Below are 22,147 nucleotides of genomic sequence, written 5' to 3' on the forward strand. Positions count from 1 at the left end.
GGGATACTATCTCCATGTCAAAACAGGAGACTTAACATACTCTGTGTGTTCAAGGCTCTTCTGGTTCACAGGTAACAGAGGGTAAGAGAGCACTGGCACAGGTTGTGCAGGGAGTCTCTGGAAATATTAAAACCCCATGTGGACAGTAACCTTGGCAAATGGCTGCAGGTGTCTCTGCTTGAGCAGGAGGATTGGACCAGATAACCTCTTAGAGGTTCCTTCTGATTGTGTCTATTCTGTGAAAGTATAGCACTGTATGACAATCAGTTTCAAATATTTGGTTTTTTTTTTGTGAAACAGAATGAGGGTGTTTTCAGTACTTCATGCAGATCTTTACAGATGACTCATCAGGACTGAAGGGGGGCAGAACCTAGAAGTTTTCCCTCCTTATCAACACTAGATAGATCAGAGCAGGTCAATGGCTAAATTATACAAATATCATAAGGAGTTCTGTACACAGTAAACATTCTTCTAAAAAAAAAATTATTCAAAGAAATGGTAGAAGAGTGGAAAATTATGAGTGAAATGTAAAAACAAATGTTGCAAAATCTCAAAGAGAAGATATTACTGAACTGAAACAAAAGTTGCAGAGGGAAAAGAATAGATAGATGTTAAGACTTCACACATAGCTAGAAAGAAAAAAAATGTTTTTTGTATTTTAAATTAATATTTTCCTGGAGAATTTCTTATTTGCTAGTGATATTTTTCCTGTTTTTCTTAACAAAATATTTAAAAAAAAAAAAACAGAAAACCAAAAAATATTCAGTTATGTAGTTTAAAATTTTGAAACATTTGAGTTTTCAATGGTTTGTCCTCTAAAAACCTTCTGTTTTAAAAATAAATTTAATCTCTTTTTAAAAGAAAATGAAAATACACTTTTGACAGCTGCTTCCTACAAATAGATGTTAATATATAAAAGAACAGAAACATTAATGTCTTTTAAAAGCAGTGTCAATTGAATTTATGTGGCAACGATCAAGGAGAAAGTTATTATTGAAGTCAACATGTGGAAGCTAAGAATGAGTGGAAGACAAGCACACCAAACAACCATTATCATAGGCTAAGACAGGCTTGCTCTTCTATGGGCTCATGCTGTAATCCCATCATACCTGACATACTCAAATGAATGTCATGTCATTGTCTCAAATTTTCATTAGGAACACATATACATATTTTATATATATATATGTATATTTATATGGAGCTGATATAATATCTGTAAAACATCTCAGCCCAGATGAGGAACACGAGTAAAAAGAAAAGTAATTTCAATGAAACTGAATGAGGGAATACCATCCACTGTGATAACTGGTGATAAAAATCCTGTCACATACTGAACCACCAGAATTTGTCATTCCTACTTGGTGCCAACTATCTGCCCTGGGATATCAGCCAAGCAATCTGATGGGCTTAATGGACCCTTCATGTACAGTTTTGCAAAACAGGTTAAGGGGAAAGGATACCAATTACATGGGAGCCTCTATCAGAATTGCCTTACGTGGCATTTTGGAATATTTGGGAATTTTATTATTCTCCTTACACAGACAATACAGGTAAAACTTATTATGCTTTAGGGCAGTTAATTCTGGAACCATGTTCCTTCTAGCTACCAATTGAACTTTTTGAGAACTAGGTTAGGTTTTTTTAGACCAACCATCAAGCCTAACTTGTTTTCAGGGAAACCACCATATAAGCAGTGAGGTTTATTCAGAAAATTGCATAGTCCTCAGGCAGTCTGTTGTCACTAGGCTAAATAACCTCTGCTTTTGTTCTCTAGACTTTTTAGTGGGCAAAATACTGTATGCAAAAAGAACAAATCTCACTATTTTTATCACGTTCAAAACATGTTCCTCAAAACATGTTCCTGTAGTACTAGAAAACACAACAAAGATTTTTTGTATAGAACACAGATGTAGAAACTTAGCCTCATCATGCAGAAAATGGGTTTATCCTCTCTTTCCCTCTATGCAAACATCCCTAATTTATGGAGTCTATTGCTTTATAGGATGAGTCTGGTAACAAGTTGCCGCAGTGTGCCCCCCAGTGCTGTACGAATGTGCAACTGTATTCCCTATGGACAGTGCTGTGGAGAGTAAGGCATTTTGCACAAGGTCTGACCTCATTACCAACGAGGAGGATGAGATGGTGCTTATTCCTACTCCTAAGCTTTGCCTCCTTTAAGGGGAAGTTGGTTATTTCATTTACAGTTCCCTTTCTCTGGCCTCCGGCTCTCTTACAGCAACCACTGCAGACCCCAAACATCATGAGATCCACGATGGTGGAGAAACAAAAAAATCTCAGTCCATAACCCTTTGATTCTTTCCTTTTTTTTTAAGTTATAAGAATCTGTATTTTATTCTTTTCCTTAGAGATCTTTTTAAGCAATGCTCTCTCTTTGTTCGATTTCTCAATTTGTGCAGTATTTCAAAGCTCTTCATTTATAGAACTAACATTTCTCGATTGGCTGGGATTACTTATTCTTCATTCTTCTTATTTATAACAATAATAATGACAAAACAAAACAAGCATCTGTTCAACAGCAGTAAATTTTCTGGCTTTCCATGCTCTGTGCAGAGTAAAATTAGGTGAAGTTTAGTTCATAAAGTGAATGTTTTCAGGCTATAGTCTGTCCAACATGAATACTGCTCGAAGGCAGAATTTAACCTTTGTTCTTTCATGGCTGGTTTGAAGTGATCAACTGCTCTTGCATAATTTTCAGGCCCTGATTTTCTATAAGTCTTATATGACCAATTAATTAGAAACCAGAGCACCACTTGAAAGAAACAAGTGATTCATAATGGGAGGTCCACTTCTGCAATTTACAGTGTTATTGGATGCTATTAGGATAGTTAACTCAAAAATACTACTGCCTGTTTCCCTGAGAAGATGCTCTTTTGAATATGACCTATAATATTATAATAATCCTCACAGAAGAAGTCAAGGCTAGGCTAATATTAGAGGCAGGCAGGTGTAGATAAGTCAAGGGAGCCACATGTGAGCCAGTTATGATTCTGGAGCTGGGTTTAGATCAAGATAGCATACTGCCTTCCTAATAAGGTTTTATTTCTGTGCTTGAATGTTAATATGGTTTCTGTATCTACAGCTGGCTGGCATGTGGACAACTCAGGGGATGGTGGGAATATTCACATGATATTCTACACTTTTGTTTAATTGTACATACATACACACACACACATGAACCAGGGTGACAGGAGAGGAACATCTGTGCAGATTCCTACCTGTACCCCCCTTCTGTTGCCACCTTCCCAGTAATGTCTCCTACAGCAGAGAATGCTAAAAGACTCTTTATGCTGCCTTGGATAGCACTTTGTACAGCACTTTTGGTGACGTCATCAAGCCTTCTTTTGTCCCTTGCACAGAAGCCCTTATTGCTTGTGTATGCAGTAAAGTAAATAATTTTCAGCTGTTGAAGTGTGTGGATCAATATTCAGACTAACAGTTTACTTTTACAGTTAGCTTTACTATGACTATGGTTTTAGTAATTGCAGGTAAAAGCAGCTCATGAGGCAGATGATAAATGTACTTACAATGGGAAAGATGGGACAAAAAAAAAAAAAAAAAAGGATGCAAGTTTGAATATCCTATAAACAAGTTAAATTTAAGGGCATTTCTGAGACAGAATAACAGAGCTACGTGGAATGACCTTGGATTATATAGGTCTTAAGAGCTCTACAATTGATCCATACCTGTTTCAAGAAGAATATTAATTTAAAGTGCTAAATACTTTAGCCTATCATACAGAATAGTAATAAAAATTAAAAATAAAATCACTATCTTAAAACCACAGAGCTGTCACCCTTTACAGACTCAGTTCCCTAGGCTACTGTTGGGTGATGACTGGTCATCTTGGGATTCAAAAGTCAACCCTTAGAACTGTATAGGTGGACATTTTCTGAGCATGATTGGTCTTATTTCTCTAATGTTCCAAAGTCAATAACAGACTTTAAGCCAATCATTTCCCCTTCAGTAACTTTTGGGTCCTTGTTATTTACCATTTTTCTCCTGTCCTCCCCAGCCGAACCCATATAAGTAAATCACAAACAAGCCTGATTTGTTTAACAGTGGATGCTGCATTAACAGTTACATGTGATTCAACAAAAAAATCACTCTAAAAGGAAAATAACTGAAATTTTGAAGTTTGAAAACCTCGTGTGAGTCTATTTTGAAACAAATCTTTTAAGAAATAATAAGAATTATTTGCAGAAGTTGTTTATGAGAAGCTGGAAAATAGAAGAGGATGTATAATAAAGACATTTTGTATGAGAATAGTGTATTTCTAACTAAAGCATTCAACTGATAACTGACATAAACTTATTAAAACCCTAGAATTAAAAATACCAACCTGATGCCACTGAAAAGTTAATCACAATGTGAAACTAATCCTGGATATCAGGATTTTCCCACCAATAAATTCTGTGGTATATAAAGTAGACCCTACAGCAACAGATCTGGGCTCTACATGCTAAGATTTGAAACCATATAAATCATCTTAAGTTAAAAAAAAAAAAAAAAGGGAAAAAGAAAGAAAGAAAATTAAAAAGAACCACAATAATCAGCATTTATGTTAATATAGGAGCATGAAAGGATATATATAATCATCTACTTAGTGGAATCTGCTTATGCAGTAATTCTCAGTAAGCACTGGCTCTTCAGGTCTCTTGTAAAGCAATAAAAATTCACTACTTAAATAAATGAAAAACTATTATCTGCAATCAGCAGAAAAATAAACAAATAAATAAAACAAACAGACCTAGCTATAGTTCATTAGGGTTGTTTCAATAACTTTGCAGAATAAGTTCAGTTGATAAGAGCTTTCAACACAGTAGATAGCATACTGCAACATTGAAGACATATTAGAGTAGCAGTTCAAAAACAAAGAGCTTAGTCCTACCGCTTTACTCTGATGTTTTGCAATGAGATGCAAAAACCTAATAGACAACTGATAAGATTCTTAATAAAGTTTTTAGGCTAGTCCAGCAATGCAGAATAACACTAATATAACAGTATTGGGCAAACATTTTCAGAATTGTTTCAATAGTATAACAGTCTATAAAGCTGCTCAACGCTAAAACATATGAGTATAATCTTAATGAGCTCATGTGCCTTCATAGACACTCAGAATTTCCAGCAGTGCAACTGTTTAGTGATTTTTTTCCAAATCCATTAGTTTAAGCAAACCTGCATGAAACATTACCATCAGTAAATAGCTCCATACTTTTTAAAAAAACACCATAAATATCTCCACAATTACATCATTTTAAGGACTTTTCTAATATAGTTTCTCACTGTATGGATGATTGATTGCTCCAAGCTGAAGAAACCTGCCTAAATAAAAAGAAAAATACCTTCTGAGAAAATCAGTAGGCACTTTTTTATTTACTGCTTGTTTTTCATAGAATAGGGTTAAGTATGTACTGGGGCTTCAGCATATCACTTTCAGGTGGTAGAGATTTAGAACATGTGCTGTAAATTGGATAATTAGCTTTTTTGATGAGGAAGCATGCACAGTAAAAAAAGACATCTGAGACCAGAAGAAGGAAGTTTTCAAAAGCTATAATGTCAGATTAAGCTGGACTGTTGCCTGGAATGTGTTCAAAGATTAATTTAAAAAGCTTGAAGTGTAAATAGCATTGAAGAACATCATTGTTCTATCAGAAAATGATATTTTCTTATGTTTACACTTGCCTTATATGTACTTTTGAAAGCTCAGAGGGTGGTTCATAATGTTATTTTTAAACAACTTCAGATGAAAGAAAATTAATGTTTGTATCTTAAATTCATCTCCAAATCTTAACTTTTAATTGCTTTTCAAGATCTTAAAAGATTTTTTTTTGTTTCTTTGGTTTTACTTTTTGTTATGAAAGATGACTTGTGATTTAATTTCTAATTTTTGTTTTGAGTTGCATGACTTTTGTTTTCTTTCTTGTCCTCCCTCATTCTCCTCTAAAGTACAGGCTATAGGCATTCCCTTCAGCAGATACTATGAGAGGCAGTAGTAAGGTGGTAGGAATACAAAAAGTCCTTCAGGTATACCTGGATTCAATCTAACTTTTTTCAGGTATAAAAACTTTGAAAAATGTCAGGGAATATTAAATTCCCAGGAAGTCAGGCAATTCTCACATGTTTTATTGCTTCTAGCTGTGATCAAAGAAATAAGCAAGAATTGTTGGGTTTAGGATGATGTTATTTATCTAAGAAAACAGAGCTTGTATGCTTTCTCTACCTACATATGCATATTACATTGTCAGCAAAAAGTTGTTAGCACCTCTTCAATCATCAAAAAAAAAAAAATAAAGTCAAAAACCCAGAAAGCTTATACTTTGAGCTCATCTGTGTACAAACAACTTTAAAGATAAGCAGATGGTTATACTACTTATCATGTACATTTCCTTTCTTCCACCTAGAATATTTCTGGATGTAACTATTACATTTCCTGAAAATTATCCCTAAACTTACATTGGCTAACATGTTGCTTTCCCTTCTGAGTTGGCTAAGCATATTAGCATGTGAAACTCCACACTCAAACAGCTGCTACACCTTCCAGTTTATTAGTGGAGGACACCTACAAACAATCACAGAGTAATGTTTCCCTACCTGTGCCTCTAGCTTCATCAGGCACCTTTTGAGGGCATCCTTACCCTTCAGCATATTGAATGTTCTTCCCAGTTTGGTGTTGTCCATGAACTTGGTGAAGGTGCACTGCCTACTATGGCCCAGGGAATTGTTGAAAGCAATAAGCAGTATTAAACTCAATAATAACCCCTAAGAAACACCACTAGACTGGGTATTGGTGAAGTGTAGTAGACCCAGTGGTCTAGCCAATTTCTCATGCATATTGTAGTTCAGCCACCCAATCATATTGATCTTTTTCTACTTCAGGTCGAGTACCCCCTAGCTGGCCCATGAGATAAGTCCTGTAATCAGCTCATCCAATTTTTACATCAAACAGCAGTCACCTGTCATGCCAGAAATTTCTGGATTGCTTGCACCCTACTGTGTTGCTCACCAGCAGATGTTGGAGTGGTTGAGGTCCAGTATGAGAACCAATGGGACTTCTGTAATTATTTTTTTTTCTGTGTAAACCACCGTAAATACTATCTTTCTGATTACCTTTTTCTTAAACAATTTCTGTAGGCAAGGAATTTAATTTTTAAACTGTCAGACTTTGACTGTCAAATTATTTAAAATAAAAATAGTAATAATGATAAAACCCAACAAGAATACCAGATCAGATAACCTGTATGTAACTATTCTAGTTATATCTACCCTAGAAACATCTTTCCCATTATAAACTCACTAGGTTACAAAATGCTTCCCAGCATACTATCACGAGCTTAAGAGCTACAGTAAAATATCTATAACATGTTACACTAAAGAGAACAAGGTGATGAAAATCATCTCTGATGTCCTTGGTCTCTGCAATAGAAGAAATATTGTTAGGTGTCTATAAGGGTATTTTGTGGACTACAAAGGGAAAATAAAAGTCCAAATTTTTCTTTTATTACAGCTTAAGTTGTAGAAATCCCGGTAAAATCCATTTCTGATTGTGTTTCAAACCACATTCCACAGTGGCATGTCTACGTGCTTGCTAAGTTTTTGGTATCCACCTGTTCTTTTTTTTTTTTTTTTAAATAGGAATAGACAAAAAGGAACATCAAGAAAGTGCTCAGAGTGCACACTTGTCAGAATCCTACAAGCCAATAAATCAATAAGAAGGAGAAACCTGGAAAGCTAAAATTGTTCTGTATGATCTTTAGAGTATAAACCAAAAATGTGCGAATTTTACAAAGGGTGTCAGGAACAGGTAATTATGTCCTGGACACTGCAAAGGAAAATTAGAAAGGTGGTACAAACTGGATTAAATTTTCAGTGTCCAGAAATATTATTCCTTTCCATATACCCCCATACTCAGGCCTAATCCATTATATCAACACTGTTAACATCTTGCAAACATCTGCTTCATCCTCAAGGAATGAAGTGGATCTTCAGAGTAGTTTGCTGCAACAGCTATTTGGTGTATTTTGATTGTCTACACAAAGACTTGCATTACAAAATGATTTTCCTGGACAGAAAAAGAAAAGCATCAGCCAAGTAGATTCTTCTTTGGATTTCTGCTGTTCCAGAATTCTGTAAGTTTATAGCAGAAGCATTTACTTTGTAGATCTTTTTTAGATGATTTGCTCTCTAATCACGAGGTCATAATTTTCTCTATCACTGCCTAATAACAATGGAAAAATAAATATCACAGTCCTATTGCTATAAGTATTGTGGACTGCTTGTGGTTTTCAGGTTGGTTGGTTGGCTGGTGGTTGTTTTGTTTTGTTTGTTTGTTTTTTGTTGTTTTTTTATTTATTTATTTTTTATTTTTTTTAGTGAATCGAACCATCTAGCACATATGAACAGTTATACAGTAAAAAGCTGAGGAACTTTTCGGTTGGGGGCAAGGATCTGCAAACCAAAACACATAGTGATCAGTTAGGAATTTCATATCACAAATATACCCTGAAGAAATAACAAGGATGAAACACATTTCTGTACAAAAGTTTACAAACTATATTAATTCTATGTTGGTTACTTTTACTCTGGTAATTCAGACCAACAGCAAGGTCAGGTTTATCCTTTCCTTCTTTCAGAGGTGATTACTCTTCCAGATATACTTGAAATTGTAGGAGACAGTTAATTCTTGGTTTTTGGTTGTTATTTCCCTTTGAAAATCTTCCAGGGATTGTAGACTTGTAGGTAGTAAGTATGGAGATGCCACTCTTTGTAAGAGGCTTAGTGTCAGTATAACACAGGCCTCAGGATCCACCAGCTACTCTCTGGACTTATCTTGGCCTGACTGCAGATATGTTTTGGCTTGTTTAACCATAAAAGAAATTACCATCAGGTGACTATTAGCTAATTTGTTTTAGCTTTGCTTAGCTTTGTATAACTGTGTGGTGCAACTATATATACATATATATTTATGTATTTTTGTATTTAATTATTTGAAAGAGTTATTTGATGTTGAATGAACTTATGAACTTAAAATAGAATGCATCCTAGAATAAAAACACAGAATGAGAAAAGGCCTGGGAAGTATTGGCCCAGGATGCTGCCATTGGCGCAGGATGCTACAGGGTACAGTTTACCAGTGCTTAACTTCTGATCACCAAAGGGATGCAATTTTGGAAGCTGGGTAAAAGGAGCTTTAGAACAGAGAAGTATTCAGCCTATGTAAAACAAACCATACGAAGGATATTCAGACTTGTACACCAGCAAAGAAACATTAAGGTGTAAAGAATGTTATCAAACATATAAAAATGCCTCCGAGCAAATGTTGGAGCAAGGAGTAAGACATGATCTACATCAGTGTTGCATTCTTCCTGACAAAGAACTAGTGATACTGATGACTTGTGGTATCATTCCTCCTGCTCCTGAATGAAGCCTTAGGAGCATCAGTATAAAACCAGAAAAAAAGGAGTAGAGAGGAAGAAGTTTGATTATATACCACTTAAACTGTACATAATTTGAACTATGCATTTTAACAGCTGGACTAATAATAACTTTAGCAGACCAACAGTAAATTCTTGCCTTTGAATGTAACTGTTTCTCTATAACAAGATATTCTGTCTAACAAATTGGTGAGTATTGAGGTAACCTACTCCGCAATTTAGCTGCAACTAATTGGTAACAAGTCAATGGCAATTTGCTTAAATATTTCGGTTCTCTTTTATCTCATTTCATTTTGCTTCTCCACAATCAACTGTGAATCTCAGTGTTGTGCTTTGAGCTCAGAGAGCAACCAAGCACCATGTAGCTGCTCAGTCCCCCTTCCCACCCAGTGCTGGGAAGGAGAAAACAAATCAAAAGGCTCCATAATTGAGATAAGGACAGAGAGGGAAGATTCACCCATTACAGTCATGAGCAAAAGACAAACTCATTAGGGGAAGAAAAAAGAACATAAATTTAATATAGAGACTAACAACAACAACAACACATAACAGCCAGAGTAGGACAGTGAGAAGCATTGCCACATCTTGAAAACACATTTTCCCACCCCTCCCTTCTTGCTGGGCTCAGATTTGCTCCTGATATCTCTACCACCTCCCCACAGTAGTGACGGTACAGGCAATCTGGCCACTTCTTCCTCCTTGGGGATGGAGAACCTCTGACATTATCCCCCTCCTCCAGCATGGTCCCCCTCTCACAGGAGAGAATTTTCCACAAACTTTCTCTGACATGAGTCCCTCCCATGGGCCACAATATTTCCCGAGCTGCTCCAATGTGGAACACCCCACATGTTGCAATCTTCCCAGTACCTAATGACAATAGGGGGGACTTTTTCTTCCCAGAGGATCCTGGCCTCCTTTAGGTGTAGTCACCTACTCCTCCACAGGCTGCAGTTCAACATCTGCTCCACTGTAGACCTCCATGGGTAGTGGGGCTGGGTCAGTCCTGTCGTTACACCAAGGGCTGCAGGGAGGCTCTGCGCCAGTGCACCTCCTCCCCCTTTCTCTTCCTTTCTTCCACTGACATCAGTGTTCACACATATGTCCTCCTCATTACTCCTCCTCACAACTCCGGCTCCTCCTCTCAGGTTCCCCTTCTTAAATACATTATCGTAGAGGTGCAGCCACTGTCACTAATTGGCTCGGCCTTGGCCAGAGATGGGTCTGACTTGGAACTGTAGGAGCTTCAAGAAGCTTCTCACAGGCAGCCACCACTGTAGCCCCCTCTCCTGCTACAAAAAAAACCCCTGTCACTCACTGAAACCTAGGACACTTAGTCATAGACTGTTATTTACAAAGATCCTATTAAAAAAGGAATATGGAGACAAACCTACATTTGCTAAAGCTTCTTGTTTCCTTTAAAGCACAACAGGATGAAAGTGGATCTATATAAGTTATATATCAGGGAGAGGACAAGATGAAGTGTTTCCCTGAGCTTGTACGCTCAACTTGCCTTATACATTTTTTTTTTTTTTTTTTTTAAAGGCAATCATGCACTTATGGTCTAGAAAAGCATCATAAACAAGAAACTAGCAGCTGCATTACTTTCACCTAATTTGACAACGATCACATGCAAAACATTGTTCAAACTGGCCTACAAAACCAGAATAGACCAAATCAAGTGAACACAGTGTTTTTATTTTAAATTACTTTATTATTCACCAAGAAAACACAAGCACAGCTGAAAAAAAATAACTGTAGTCACAGGAGCTGTGCAGTGGACTGAATATTTTGGGATCTACAACTTGTTTCCAGCTCAGGAGCTGACCAGCTATGTGAATCATTTGACCTCCCTTGTCCTTGATTTCATGTATCTTTCCCTGCATTTCCTGAAATTTGGGATTGCAAAATAGCTATCTCCACAAGGAGCTGACTTGGAAACCTTTAGCTGTTAGTAGAATACTATAAAGCAATAATAGTCATTCTAGACTGATAGGAACTATTATCAAAGAAAAATATTTATTAGGTTTTTAAAAATAAACCCAAATGTACATGAATGTAAGAAGACAAAGCAAGTTCCTTATACCCCTATCAGGTTGGGGGAAGTAGATGAAGTTTTTGGGGTGATTCATCAGTGGGTTAGAGTCCTCAGTGACATGAAGGAGGTGTATTAGCAGGAATTCTTTGCTGTAGAAGGTCTAAAATGTCTAAGTCACTCCCATAAGGAAGGGTACTTCTCTCATTTTGCAGCCCTGGAGAATGTCCAGCCTGCCCTGAAGTTCTGGGACATCCTAGGCAGTGGCAACACAGGATGGGAAGGAAGTAGAATAACTTACACCAATTTTTGGGTGGTTAAGGTTGGGTGAGATGAACTGCAGTAGATACAAATGCTTTTAGACACTAACTGGGATGCTTTTACATTCAGTGATAGCAAAAGCAGGGTAAGATTTTTGTGAGAATAAGCTACTTTGACAAGAAACTGGATAAAGTATTACTAAAATCACTGTAATCTTTAAGAATCATCATAAAATGTTTGTAAAGTTATTGTAACGATATTTTGAATTTGTAAGTGATGTAAGTAAATGGGCATTTGCAATAAATGAAATGAGGTTTACTGAATATATAATGAAATCTGTTCATATTGAATTAGGCTGTTGAAATTATAAAAAGACATGTTTAAGGATAACTTATTTTATCACCTATTTTACATCTGTTGGACACCTTGTCTTGCCTAGCCAAAGGGCTTGTGCATATGGAATAAATAATAAATTAGTATCAATATTTTGTCCTATGAAAAATCTTTAATAAATATTAATATTGGAACTACCTTTGGATTACACTTTAAATGAATGTGTGACTTTCAGAAACAGTATTAGTGTGGCTGGTCAGAGTCTGACAATAGAGAATGAGTTGTCAAGTAATTAAACAGTTAGGTAATCTAATCTCAATCTACTTTCATGGTCAATATTATCTTTGTATTTGTCTATTGTATTGCCTAGTATAGCTTTTGTTCATATTTGATTTTTTTTTTTCTGGTCTGAATCTTGTTGGCAGTTCATAGTTATTTTTGCAGCTAGAATATCCCTGTCCTGTTTAATTACTCTGCTGGATAACTGCCCAGTATAATAGCAGATTTTCTTAAAGAACTATTTCCGGAGTGGTTGATCTTTATTTTTGTCATTATATTTTATGCATTTTCTACTCTCCAGTCTTGAAGGCCATCCAGTTCTTCCTTTTATCTCATGTATCCTCACTATTAATAATGGGGGATATTTTTGACATTTGTAAATCCAACATACAGAATCAGTATATTAAGCATTCTTGTTCTAGGTCCTAAGCTACTAAAATAGTTGTTCAAGATGCCCCTTGTAAAGTCTCTTTTCAGAGTAATTTGTGATAACAGAGAGTAATTTACTCAAAAGGGATGTATCATATATCTGAGGGTAGGTTTGCATCCTTTTAAGCTTTAATCCAATAACATCTGTTGTATCCTTTTGGTCATCTATATGTATACAGATGTTATTGTTTCTCTACAAATCAATCCTATTTGAACTTCCACATGTGGAGTATTGTTTAAATTATAATCTTTAATATTATTAAAGCATTACCTAAAACATAATTAAAATGTTTGGGGAATTAAGAGCCACTGATATCCTGCTTTTGTTTCTGCTATTGGAGAGTTTTGTGAAGTAGTGATGGTTTCTAATTTTATTTATTAATATTTGCTCTTAGTACCATATTGCCTTCTAACTTCCTTTTCTGGCAAATATCCTCTTGAGTCTTATACATATTTCTGACTAATGCTGTTATATGTTTGCTGTGGGTAAGGTGTTTCATACTGATCTAAACATTGTCTCTGTATATATGTTTTATACTTCTGTGCACTATAAATAAATCTTACTGTTCCTTGGACTCTGTGTTTGAGACATAGAGCTGATACAGACCCATATATGAAGGCTTTTTTTCTGAATAAATATGACAGCATCCAAATTACTGTTGTAATATGTGTCAACTTTTAAAGTAACTATTAATCCACTATATTTTTCTTTATAAAATATAGGTTTATCATTTTTCTGGTAGAGAAATCTTACCGACTTTACTTATAGCTACTCATTGTTTTCATATAACTTCTATTCTATTTGTTCATATTCCTGCTAAGGGGTAAAATGTATTCTTTGCCAGAATGTAAAATCACATAATCTCCTTCAACTTCTACTCCTCGGACAGTATATATTAGATCTGACTTTGAAGCATAAAACGCACACTGTCTTTTCAAAAATATTTTATTCCCATCTGACAGGGTTACCCCATACAGTTAAGAATGAGTGTTAAAACAACCCCATGTCCAATGCAAATTTTGAAACCAAAGCTAGGAGTGTAATGACAGTATCTGTGAGAAAATGCGGGAGGAAAACTATGTGAATTAAAGACTAAGATTATCTTCCATGGCAAGCAGGATTGCTTCTCAGTGTTATGATATTAAAAAACCATACACAGTGATATAGAAAATAAGAATGAAACGAAAACATTTTCTTTTGAGTGAACCAATAAATAAAATACCCTTTTCCAGTCACGAGTCTGAAACTGCAATGTGCTATCAAGTAATTTTGGGGTTTTTTTTTAACTTCAAACATCTGAATGTTAAGCATTTATTAATATATGCATAGTTTTCATTTCCTCGTCTTTTAAATAATAAAACCAATAACACAACAGTCTGAATCCTGATGAGCAAGGACTGACACAGGAAGTCAGCCTTTTGTCAGATATTTCACCAGTTCTTAACCTATCTCATTACCATGTTACAGAAAGAGAAGTATACAGGAACCTCTCTTCAAATTTTTCATACAGAAAAGCAATGCTTATAATCATACTTCCTTTGACCAGTCAATGAGTCTTCCTTATATTCTGTCAGGCATGTCATGAACAGCTGAATATATGTTTACCATCTGGTACCATACCTGCATTCTTCACTTCAGCCAATAGTATAACTAATTTTAGCTACTAACAAATTTTAAAAGGTAAAGGTGACAGAGGATTCTCGGGAAAACCATTCCACAGTTTAATAGACCTCATTATCAGGAACTCTGGTTTATAACTTATCCTTTATTAATGTCATACCATTAATTATTGTAATATCTGTTATATATTTAGTTTCAGCTTCCTCAGAATGTTTACCCCCTTCAAATAAGCAGACACTTCAAAAAGTTTTTGAAGGTTCAGCTAAATTAAGTACAGTATATTAAAAGAATCGTGAAGTTACTAGGTCAGTTCAGTGATTCTTTTCTCACATGTGGAAATAAATTGGTAGGTTTGACTTAGATTGAATACCAGGAACCTAATAAGGTGTGGCCCACTAACAGCTAGGAATAACTTCTTACTTCAGAGCAAAACACTCCTTTCCTCTGCTGTGCAAACAGTCTCACATCTTTAAAACTAAAGATCATTTAAGGTCCATTGTAGGCCATTATTCTCTTTCATATAGAAGTTACTGACAGTGGCATACACGGCTTACAAAAAATTACAGAGTGCTATGCACTGGTTACAAAAATTATTTATTGTTAAAATTCCTTACAGTAAAATGAGGAAATTATATTACAGGTGCAAATTTGGTTGAGCATTCAAGTCTGTTTCCCCACATAAATGGATAGAATCTCTGGATTGAGAGAGGATCAGACACACTTATCCTTTTTGTACTAAATACAACCTGAAAGCACGAGGAATTCTCTTAATGCCACCGGAACAATCTGTGGAATAAGGATTTGTTTAGGGTATAACCTGCAAAAAGTTTATAGACCTAATCTTAAAAATGTGCTTTTCACCATCACCAACAAACAGCGCATGTATAGTTGTTCTTTCTTTCTCTATCCCTTTCCATGGAGCAAGTTACTAATATGTACCACATTATCTCAAATAAATGTCATTTTGTCACATCTGTTTGAGAGCCACTGAACACATGTTGGAGTCATTAGTACAATATTTTTCCTCATACATCTTTTAAAGCTGTTTTGTAGCTGCATACTGGCTTCCTAGCATGAGACTGGCAAGAACCTGGTTTTCCATATGAAGCAGATGCTGCTTCATCTGCACCTGGTCAGATGACCCTCTTTCCTGTGTTTTTCCAGCTATGAATATCATGAATAATGTTTCTGCCCTTACCAGACCTCACATTGGAAATCTCTCCTAGTTTTCAAACTCTTCCACATGTTTTATTTTTAGCTGACAGGAATTTAAACTCTGCACTGGCACCTTTCCACTAAGCTTACACGCCTTGGTTCTCTTCAGCAATTTTAGCAAATATCACAGAGCTTTTATGTTACATGCTTTTTTTTGGTTTGTGGGGTTTTTTTTTGGTTGTATTTTTGTTTATGTTTTTTTTTTTTTTTTTCCCTTTGCATAAGTTTTGCCTGGCTCTCTGTAATTCAGTAGCACTTAACTAAAATCTTATTAAAAAAAAAAAAAAAGGAAAAATTAAGAAATGCTGCATAATTTTCTTTATCCTGATGCCAGTTTCTAGCTGTGGAAATGTATCCATAGATTACATGATGTAATTTCTGTAAAATAAGTACCTGATGGAAGAGAGGTGAATAAAAAACAGGCAGGTTACTTTTTCCAGACAGGCCATTTTGAACATATGTGATGGCCCTCAGACTCAAAATTGCTCTGGGTAGTGGTATAAATAAGAGTAAAGAAATATTCTGAGACAGCTTTATATTCATTATGGAATGTTTGGAAAAAATACAGTGGGAAATTAATTTTGAAGTCTGACTTGAGTGTTGCCTAATGATTCAGGATCATTTTCAGAAGTGGATTAACATTAAAGCATTTTATTATCTTATTATCTAATGTTATACATAAAGTTTTATAACCATCAGTTTAGCATTTTAAAGATTCTTAATATTATTACAATAAAAATGACTACTGCAGATTATTTTATATTCCAATATAAAAAAATAAAACTGCGCTGGTATATCAGTCATCCTTTAAACTCTTAATAAGAGGAAAAATGCCTGTATTTGGATAGCATTTTATTCTAAGTACGGTAATATATAATGTTGTTGATTGCAGTATTTACTTTGAATATTGATTCTAACTTGAACTGATTTATTTTTTTCTACCTTATTTGCTAAATTAAGTATTGGTTTATACATTTTCCATTAAAAAATAAATGGCAGCAAATACCCTCTGATGCTGCAATAAGTCTTTATTTTTACACTGATAGGGAAAGACATTTTCTTTAGTTTTATTATCCTAAGAACAATAAATGGATGATTATGTGAGTGCTTCTGACAATTGTATTAGAATATCTAGGTTCTACTTTTTCACACAAGTATATTTATATAATGAAGCATTATACAAATATTCATGTTTAACTTTGGTTAATGGATATATTCAACTGCAACAGCAAAAGTCTGTCTTAACTTTGGAAACAGTTTAAAGCATATGGATGACAGAATATTTACAATATCAATTTATGGCTTCTACTCCTCATTTTGTACTTGCAGAACTCAGGTTTTCAGTATCCAGAAGGAGGTCTAGATATCCAAAGACACACAGTTTGCATTCAGGCTCCTAAACAACCATGAGATTTTTCAAATGGGAGTTTCCATCCCCTGACCTCATGACACAACTGGAGTGATTTTTCAAAAGATCTCTAAATCCAGGACTTTCCAGAAAAAAACACCAAACGAACAACATTGGGCTTTTATTATTCGTGCTTAAATGTGGGATGATCTCCTTTTAAAAATCCAGTTAATTTTGGTTGCTGAGATTTAGGAAAATAAAACAAGAAACCAAAGAGTAACTAATCCTCCACAGTGCTATGGGAAGTGTACATGTCTGCAAGCTGTTTAAAGTGAGGTCCCCAGTCTGTAAGGTATTCATAGCTCTGATCAACATCTGACAAGTTTGAACCTAAAGAGCTGAGGGATCCTGCCAAAGAGCCAGTCCCCTCAAACGCATAGGTCTGAAGTGAGTCATATGGAGGAGCACTGGGATCTGTATTGGCTTCTTCGAGCTTTTCTGAAATGAATTGCCTGAAGATCGCACTGTCAGGGCCAACCTGCAGAGACTGTCTGTAGAGGCTGTGGATTTCTGTGGTGACCTTCTTCCGAGGTCTATGTGTTCGCATGACAGTACGGGTCCTCAGTGCTGAAATATCAAAGGCTTCTGTGTCCTCCTCACCACCTCCTTCATCGTCATACCTGACAATGTTCTCTCTGAATTCTTCCATTTTCTCTGAGAAGGGAGACTTCTTCCTCTGCTGCCTTATGGCTACAATTGCCAAAAAGAACACTGACAAGAAGAAAGAAAGGGAAGGAAGGAAAGAAAAAGGAAAGGAAAAAAAAAAAAAAAAAAAAAAAAGGAAAGAAAAGGGAAAGGAAGGGGAAAGGAAAGGAAAAAGGAAAGGAAAGGAAAAGGGAAAGGAAAGGAAAAAGGAAAGGAAAGGAAAGGAAAAAGGAAAGGAAAGGAAAAGGGAAATGAAAGGAAAAAGGAAAGGAAAGGAAAGGAAAGGAAAGGAAAGGAAAGGAAAGGAAAGGAAAGGAAAGGAAAGGAAAGGAAAGGAAAGGAAAGGAAAGGAAAGGAAAGGAAAGGAAAGGAAAGGAAAGGAAAGGAAAGGAAAGGAAAGGAAAGGAAAGGAAAGGAAAGGAAAGGAAAGGAAAGGAAAGGAAAGGAAAGGAAAGGAAAGGAAAGGAAAGGAAAGGAAAGGAAAGGAAAGGAAAGGAAAGGAAAGGAAAGGAAAGGAAAGGAAAGGAAAGGAAAGGAAAGGAAAGGAAAGGAAAGGAAAGGAAAGGAAAGGAAAGGAAAGGAAAGGAAAGGAAAGGAAAGGAAAGGAAAGGAAAGGAAAGGAAAGGAAAGGAAAGGAAAGGAAAGGAAAGGAAAGGAAAGGAAAGGAAAGGAAAGGAAAGGAAAGGAAAGGAAAGGAAAGGAAAGGAAAGGAAAGGAAAGGAAAGGAAAGGAAAGGAAAGGAAAGGAAAGGAAAGGAAAGGAAAGGAAAGGAAAGGAAAGGAAAGGAAAGGAAAGGAAAGGAAAGGAAAGGAAAGGAAAGGAAAGGAAAGGAAAGGAAAGGAAAGGAAAGGAAAGGAAAGGAAAGGAAAGGAAAGGAAAGGAAAAGGAAAGGAAAAAGGAAAGGAAAAAGGAAAGGAAAAAGGAAAGGAAAAGGAAAAAGGAAAGGAAAAAGGAAAGGAAAAAGGAAAGGAAAAAGGAAAGGAAAAAGGAAAGGAAAAAGGAAAGGAAAAAGGAAAGGAAAAAGGAAAGGAAAAAGGAAAGGAAAAAGGAAAGGAAAAAGGAAAGGAAAAAGGAAAGGAAAAAGGAAAGGAAAAAGGAAAGGAAAAAGGAAAGGAAAAAGGAAAGGAAAAAGGAAAGGAAAAAGGAAAGGAAAAAGGAAAGGAAAAAGGAAAGGAAAAAGGAAAGGAAAAAGGAAAGGAAAAAGGAAAGGAAAAAGGAAAGGAAAAAGGAAAGGAAAAAGGAAAGGAAAAAGGAAAGGAAAAAGGAAAGGAAAAAGGAAAGGAAAAAGGAAAGGAAAAAGGAAAGGAAAAAGGAAAGGAAAAAGGAAAGGAAAAAGGAAAGGAAAAAGGAAAGGAAAAAGGAAAGGAAAAAGGAAAGGAAAAAGGAAAGGAAAAAGGAAAGGAAAAAGGAAAGGAAAAAGGAAAGGAAAAAGGAAAGGAAAAAGGAAAGGAAAAAGGAAAGGAAAAAGGAAAGGAAAAAGGAAAGGAAAAAGGAAAGGAAAAAGGAAAGGAAAAAGGAAAGGAAAAAGGAAAGGAAAAAGGAAAGGAAAAAGGAAAGGAAAAAGGAAAGGAAAAAGGAAAGGAAAAAGGAAAGGAAAAGGAAATGGAAAAGGAAAAGGACCAGAGACTTTGAATGTACTTGGAAAGCCTTTAAAAAATGGTAACATTTCTTAATATCGATGCTATTGCAAAGTGAAAGTATCTTAACAAATTTATAGAGCTGTAATTTTTATGGATTTTATGATTTTGTGATGAGCATAGTATATGGTGAGAAAATGACTACAAAGGGACTTATAAAATAGATGAATTAAATGGGGCAGTTCTTTTAGTAGATGGGAGTTTGAAACTGATGGAAACACAGGTTATGCTTTTCGAAACTGCTTTGGTTTATCACATAATATATCAATTTCACATTCAGAATTTAAATTCTTAATCTCTCACTCTCTCAGATCAAAGCCCTAGGAAGATCAAATGAAAAATGAGCCAATGAGAACGATATCCTCCTCAGTTGGTTGAAGCATTCAGTTCGATAGACTATTCAGGGTGTGGTTCAATTATATCTTTTATGGTGCTTTTGAAATTTGAAGACTATCACTTAATTTTGAATGATGTTGTAGCAGTGCTTAGTACCAAGGTCTATAAATCAGAGCACCTTGTTCCTCTTATATATGAAAGCTTTTAATTTTTTTTTTTTAAGCATTATTTTTTAATCCTACCTCATTTCATTTTTAGGTGAATGATCCTTTTGAAATAGTCTATGACTTTCACAGAGATTAATGATTTCAGTTTTTAACTAAATCTTACTGCAGTTCTAGTTAATAAATAGTTTGTAGTCTGTAATTTTTTGCTCAGGACATAATACAATTACAAACAACAGCATTTTACTTCACTTAGAGTATGAGGGACCTGAAGGTGTTCTTTATTTCTACATATTTGTTGTATGCTATTTCATTTGATTGGGAGATACCAACACCAAATTTGAAAGCATTGGAAACAATAATTTCTAGAATGTTTTTATATATGTATAAAAACCCACATAGTTGCAACACTTCAAACCCTTTGCATGGTGAACTCTTTTAATGGTACATGTGATGATACAGAAAAATAGAAAAAATAGACTTTAAGTTTCAGATATAAGTGGCAAATATATTATGTATAGAATAAAAATCACAAAAATACACCTGAAGATTTAATGCGTTTAAAATATGTGTCTGTAAAGATTGTGGTAGATTAGTTTGTTTTTATTTCTGATGAATATATTTATCTTTATCCCTGCTTTGACTTTTGTGATATGTATAGGCCCAGTAGACACCAAGGTTTTATTCCATCTAGAGAGAGAACCTCTCTGCAAGCAACCAAGAAGCCTTTGATGAATAGTTCCACTGATGGCCTGGATAATGCAGTGATATAGTTTGCCTGATCCTCATTCCCTTAAGTACATAACACAAAGTGACCAGGTTCAGGTATCCTGCAACAATCAAAGAAAACTTTAAAGGCACACTGGCCTATCTATAAGCTCACACTGACTGCACGGTCTAAATCGGGGGGGGCTTCAAACAGGGGGGCTGCTTTACAGTGCTACTACTGAAGATTACCTGGGACAAGAAAAGCTCAGATTTAAATAAGATGATTCTGGAAGTGCAGGAAAGTCTAGAAACTACAAATTCTATTGTATGTTCCTGTTTTCTCTGTTGGAAACCAGGAGATGAAAGTAGGGGAACTAGTATATACCTGAACTTTGTATGGAGGCAAGAAATGGCTAGCGTCTGGCCAAGAGTACTCCCATCTAGATATAATGATTATGTGATACCCTTCCATTGCATTCATTCTTACCCTATCTATTCAATGTGTTTGTAGGGGTAAATAAACACGTGCTTTTTTGTAGGTCATTTGGTCTCTGCAGTTTCCTGCATGTCACCTAATCTTGAGAGTTCAAAACCATATGAAGATATTGACTCATAATTACCAGGTACTTGTGTTGCTTCTGGGCAACTCACTTAACTGTGGGACTAAATTATAGGGTTCCATTTTAGGAGAAATTTCAATGAATTCTCACCCAGATATTCAGTCAGGAGGTCAAAAGTACTATTGGAAATAATTAGAATCAGTTTCTATTCCTTATTCTATGGAAAATAAGCTATTACCTTGTAGAAAGAATGAAGAATATGGGTGATTTTTAATGTGTTAAATTTATTTTTTCACCAATGTAAAGTCAAAATAATTCCATGAGCTTTATTGCAGTTGTCTTTCTTGTCTTCTGTTGCTACTATGACAGATCAAGACATAGCATCAGAATAAAACTGCAAACCTTTACTTTCAAGACTCAGCTTTCTTGTAGTTAATGATGATATGCTTAGTGTTGTATGCTGTTATATATACAATACTAGAGGTCATATTGTGTAATGAGAGTAGAAAAAAAGGATGTTCTTTACCTAGATATCCTTCACATGGGAAAAAAAAAAAGTTTTCTTAAAATCATGTGTATATCTTTCAGTGGTATAGGAGTTTAAAAGTATGACTATTATATTTGCTCTCATTAACAAATAAATTGAGAGAGTAGTTTTCACTAAAAGTTTTTGTTTCTGGACATTATATTTGTGTAGCTAGATATTATGCTGCAGTCTTCTTGTTTTCATTCTGATTATATTTTTCCTCTTTTTTTTTTTTTTTTTTTTAGAATTTTATTGAAAATTCATTCTAGGTAGGTTTGCACAATATATAAGAATGAGTTGATATCACACTGCTTAGTGAAATCCTGATTATTTCTTAATTTTCTTCTTTTAGAGTTATTTGTTTGTAGTTTTATTAGTGGCAAAATGGTTTTACTAATATAATCCATCAATTGTTCTGTGGTATTTCTGGATATGGCATTTTATGAAACATACTGAAATATATCATAAAATGGATATGCTATTTTATTACATGGGCAACAGGGATTTGGAAGTCCTTTCCTGTTGTTTTATTGGCATC

General features: G+C 35.2%; 1 protein-coding gene across 26 annotated transcripts in view; it reads right to left on the reverse strand.

Annotated features, from left to right (window-relative positions):
* Positions 1-13,717: 13,717 nt before the first annotated feature.
* The window catches only part of CDH19 (cadherin 19), a 122,659-nt gene continuing 114,229 nt past the window's right edge, over positions 13,718-22,147 (reverse strand). For all 26 annotated transcript variants that reach the window (XM_033010677.2, XM_033010676.2, XM_033010678.2 and 23 more), the window contains one exon: positions 13,718-17,744. In XM_033010677.2, coding sequence (XP_032866568.1) covers positions 17,254-17,744 — 491 coding nt within the window. In that variant the 3' untranslated portion in view covers positions 13,718-17,253. The remainder of the gene's footprint in view (positions 17,745-22,147) is intronic.

This window comes from Tyto alba, unplaced genomic scaffold, assembly GCF_018691265.1.
Source record: "Tyto alba isolate M040663 unplaced genomic scaffold, T.alba_DEE_v4.0 Super-Scaffold_27, whole genome shotgun sequence".
Lineage (NCBI taxonomy): Eukaryota > Metazoa > Chordata > Aves > Strigiformes > Tytonidae > Tyto > Tyto alba.